General features: G+C 47.2%; 1 protein-coding gene across 1 annotated transcript in view; it reads right to left on the reverse strand.

Annotated features, from left to right (window-relative positions):
• LOC104409351 (DNA mismatch repair protein Mlh1) overlaps window positions 1–4,812 on the reverse strand; it is a gene marked incomplete at both ends in the record, with an annotated part of 7,767 nt that extends 2,955 nt beyond the window's left edge. The window contains 7 exons of the mRNA XM_010019189.1: window positions 310–352; window positions 756–847; window positions 2,328–2,400; window positions 3,127–3,200; window positions 4,094–4,192; window positions 4,322–4,412; window positions 4,754–4,812. Of these exons, the coding sequence (XP_010017491.1) occupies window positions 310–352; window positions 756–847; window positions 2,328–2,400; window positions 3,127–3,200; window positions 4,094–4,192; window positions 4,322–4,412; window positions 4,754–4,812 (531 nt within the window). The remainder of the gene's footprint in view (window positions 1–309; window positions 353–755; window positions 848–2,327; window positions 2,401–3,126; window positions 3,201–4,093; window positions 4,193–4,321; window positions 4,413–4,753) is intronic.
• Between the last annotated feature and the right edge of the window lie 5 nt (window positions 4,813–4,817).

Below are 4,817 nucleotides of genomic sequence, written 5' to 3' on the forward strand. Positions count from 1 at the left end.
GTAGTAACCAGACCCCCAAAAGCAGCTAAAACAGCTCATAAAGCGACAACAAAATAAAACGTTGGCCACACAGGAAAGAAAAGAAACTCCTGACAAATATATCTGTGCCTTGTTTGCTTTTACCTGACGTGCTTCCTATCCGAACTGCATCAAATATGCTCCAGCATTCCAGTACAAGGGAAGAAGGTTCTACAGGCTACTCGCGCTGCAAAAGATGCGGCGCACAGTGCCTGGCCTTGGCAGACACACACACTATCTGCACACACACACAGACACACAGTGACATTGTAAAGACTTTTATCTTCATACCTTTTTAACTGAAAAGCTGATGCCTGAGTTATGGATGGCATACCTGAAAAACAGGGAATCATGGAATGCTTTGGGTTGAAGGGACCTTAAAGCTCCTCCAGCTCCAACCCCTGCCACGGGCAGGGACACCTTCCACTAGAGCAGGTTGCTCCAAGCCCCTGTGTCCAACCTGCCCTTGAACACTGCCAGGGATGGGGCAGCCACAGCTTCTCTGGGCACCCTGTGCCAGCGCCTCAGCACCCTCACAGTTGAAGGGTGAAGAACTTCTTCCTTATATCCACCCTAAATGTCCCCTTTGCCAGCTTAAGGCCAAAGACTGCACTACATGAAGGAGAAGGTTACTTCCCCTGAAAAGTGACAGCAAGCTCACACATGCCAGTCCCTCTGACAAACCCCAGCATTCCCCAGGGCACATGAAAGAACTGGAAGCTCCTGTTTCAATTTACCTGCCACAAACTTCCAGTATTTTTGCGTATTCTTCGTTTGGATTTTTTAAAGCTTTTCTCCTTGTTATTACATTGTAAAAGAGATCTTCAACCTACCGAGAAAAAGAGCACAATTAAAAATAACTTCCAAAATCTTCCCTTGCTGTGGTTTAACCCCAGCTGGCAACTAAGTACCACTGACAAAGCACCAGGGACTGAGCAGTCCTTGATCAGGGTAAGCACCACTCAGCAACAACTAAAACTAGGGTGTGTTACCAGCACTGTTCTCAGGCTAAAGCCAAACACAGCATTGCACCAGCTGCTGGGAAGGAAAATAACTGGTACAGCTGAACCCAGGGCAGTAACTAACCTAAATCCATCTTCTTAACAGATACCACAACATTTTCTGAGAATATTTTAGTTATGAAGGCTCAACATTCTATTTCTGCCTTACCTGCTGAGCTTCACCTAAGCAAATACAACTCCAGAGACATGGATGCTTCTGAGTATTTTGGTACATCAGTATTTTTACCAATAATACAACTCTCTTTTCAGCAATAGTTATAGACCTTCTACTGCACATCATGGAATGGTTTGGGTTGGAAGGGACCTTAAAGCTCCTCCAGTCCCAACCCCCTGCTACAGGCAGTGACACCTTCCACTAGAGCAGGTTGCTCCAAGCCCCTGTGTCCAACCTGGCCTTGAACACTGCCAGGGATGGGGCATTTACCACTTCTCTGACAACAGATTAAGATTACACCGTGTTTTAATGAAATGCAAGGAAACAGTAAAACAGTTGCTGCAATCAAGGCTGTTAATGTCATTAAAGCAGCAGCTTAAACTGGTCTTTTGCTTATTTAAGCAAATTATTATTCATTATTTACTTAAGCAATGTGCAAATTACTTCTCTGCTATACTGAGAAAGGCAGGAATTTAAAGCTCAGCTGCTTTTCCAAGACACATGGTCCTGAAGGCTGCCCTGGGAAGCTGGCTGGGTGCACGCTCCCACTGCGGGCTCCAAGGGCCGGCCTCCACTTCCACCCTGCACTGTGCAACACACATGCTCCTTCCCATTCTGAGCTCCTTATTCTTCCTAATCCTAATGCCAACCCTAATCCCAATGCCAACCCTAATCCCAACCCGCATTAAAATCTTGGGAAGATACAGGAAAGCTATGACTGTGCAACAAGTGGTTCTGCAGTCTCCTGTGCCAGCCCTCATCTCCCCACTCTGGCTCATGCAGTGTAGACCACCTCTCCATATTCTGAGCTCCTTGTAGCCCAAACTGCCCATTGAGGCTTTCAGCAGCCCAGAAGAGTTTTGAAATACCTGAGAGCAAGTAACAATGTTATCCTCAGAAGGAAGGAAAAAAACCCCACCAAAACCAACCAACCAAAACACCCCAGCAACTTCTGAACTCTACCTTGCTCTCTTTGGTGAGGAAAACAAAACCAGCCTCCCAACGAATGACACATCATCACTTGGGAAATACTCCACAAGGTGATGCTGTCACGTACCTGACAATGTACCACACAGCAGTGAGTGCTGCAGGGAACAGAAAGGGGACAAGAGAGCACAGGCACAAAACCCTACCGTGATCTGAGTCCCTTGGTTCCCAGCACAGGGCTTTGGAGGAGCTTTGATTTTTCCATCGCTGTAAGTAGCTCTGGGCAGAAAAATGAACACAAGAAGTTGTCAGACACCCATGGGCAGACAGACCGATGATGGCAAAAGGGAGAAGACAAAAGACATCACATCATCATAACACTCCTCCCAGCAAGGAATTTGGGACCCTGATAACTGGTTGTAATCCCCCCCCACACCTTTGTGCTGAAGGAAAACTGTCTTCATTGACCTTGGGACCCAGAGGGGCAGCAGCAGAGTGGGAATAACAGCAAAGAAAAGGGGCAGGTAATGGGATTTGTGCTTTGAAACTGTGTTGCCGAGGCTTTTCCTGTAAAGGCAGGATTCTTGCACTTTATCTTTCTTTAATAGCCAGACCTGGACTAATAAAATGCTTCCACTACACTTTACATTTCAGTTATCAGCAATTCTCCACTTTATGTGTAAGGTCTGGTTCCTTCTTGACAGGATTTTGAGCACAAGAGACACGTAAGTCTTTCAGCAAGTTATGCCCCGTTTAGCTAAAGCCTACCTTTACAACCCAGAATCAGAAAATCAAAACAAAAAAAATCACTCAAACTATGTTTTCTGGGTCTTTCTGTAATTACTCTAAAAACAATTCCTCATCCCACCCCCCCTCCTTATCCAGCTCACTGAAAAGACCATTAACTACATTCTGTTCCCTCCTCCTTGCTGAGAGCACTGAAGAGAATTAACTGTATCTGCTCATTACCACAGCACACACGTGGATAACTGGCAGGTAGCCTACCTGTATGCACACTTTGCATCAGCTGTTTTAGTCGTTACTGTAACGTGGGCAACATGACTGATGCTAGCCAATGCCTAGAGAAAGAGAAAGCACCTTTGTAAACCTTCCCCGAGTGTCCACACCTTAACCAGCATCACTAAACTTTGACATACTGCTTGCAGGTAGTTCATAAAAACCCTTACAAGGAAAGTGCAGGTCAGTAAAGCTTGAACAAATTTTAGTACATGTAACACTGACTTTTATGCAGGACCACTTCTGGCTTTTCTAACATTTCATTATCTCTGCCAGCTTGGTTACAGTGGTTTTCCTGGAAGACTCAATGGTCTACACAGCCTGAGGACCAGAATCCACTGGTTGTGGAGCTGATTATGCTGGAAGTGTGTGAGGAGAGGACTCAACAGTCCACTCCCTGGAGCATACGAGGATCTATGTATCTGAGCACAGGCAACATACTTAAACATCTCATTGTCCACCTGGAGGGGAAAGCAGAACTCCTCCTCTTTCAGACCAGGTTAGATACAGCCTAGGAGAATGGGGAGAGTCCAAGGGATCAGAGATACTAACTTTGACTAAAAGCAAAGCAAGACAAACGTGCATTTCTAACATCTAGGTTTGCATATAATATTCAGACAAACGTCTGACATCTAAGAGTCACCTTTCACTCAAATCTTTCATGTCTCCTACCTGCAGGTTTCTGAAGCAGCACTTGAGGAGGCAGGCCTTGTTCTGCTTAAGAACCCACACCACCACCAAACCCAACCAACTCCTACTCCAGAAAGCAAAAAGAACATACACCTCTCCCGAGCCATCCATAAAGACACAGAAATGCATTTTAAACTGTATCCACATGGCAGACTCGCTCAGGAAACAGAAGCTTCAGCGAAGACCATTGGGAATGAAACAGCATGTAAACCCCACTGCAACGGGGTAACACCCGACAGTGCCAAAACCTGGAGGAAGAGCTTACCTCTCCCCTAAAACCATAGGTAGAAATATTAGCCAAGTCTTCAAATTTCTGCAGCTTACTCGTAGTAAATCTCTCACATACAATGTCCAGATCTTCCTTCTACATGAAAGGGATGAGGAACAGTCACTTTCCACTCCCAAGTCAGGATCAGCAACGTCTGCACATTGACAGGCGTATTAAAAGACAGCAGCAAACAGCAGCACATGGCTGTCAGCTTGGTTTACTCACTCTGATGCCACAGCCATTATCCTGCACCTGGATGAGCTTCAGACCACCTTCTTTCACTACCACCTGGACACTGGTACATTTAGCATCCAAACTGCAGAGAACAAGACAGCACTCCAGCAAACAGTGATTCCAGAGAGGAAAGGACCGCCTGGCTGACACAGAACTGGTCTCCCACGGGCGATAAGTTGTTTCTACTCATCACACAGAATCCCAGACGGGTTCGGGTTGAAGGGACCTAATCCAGCTCCAACCCCTGCCCCGGGCAGGGACCCCTTCCACTAGAGCAGGTTGCTCCAAGCCCCTGTGTCCACCCCGGCCTTGAGCACTGCCAGGGATGGGGCAGCCACAGCAAGGCAAAGGCAGGCGCTCACCCGGCGCCGTTCCGCACCTGCAGCTCTCCCGCGCCCCAACCCCGGGCACCCCCCGCGGTACCAGTTTTCGACCATCTCCTTGATGGCGTTGGCCGGTCTCTGGATGACCTCGCCGGCCGCGATGC

This window comes from Nestor notabilis, unplaced genomic scaffold (genome assembly GCF_000696875.1).
Source record: "Nestor notabilis isolate BGI_N333 unplaced genomic scaffold, ASM69687v1 scaffold22037, whole genome shotgun sequence".
NCBI lineage: Eukaryota > Metazoa > Chordata > Aves > Psittaciformes > Psittacidae > Nestor > Nestor notabilis.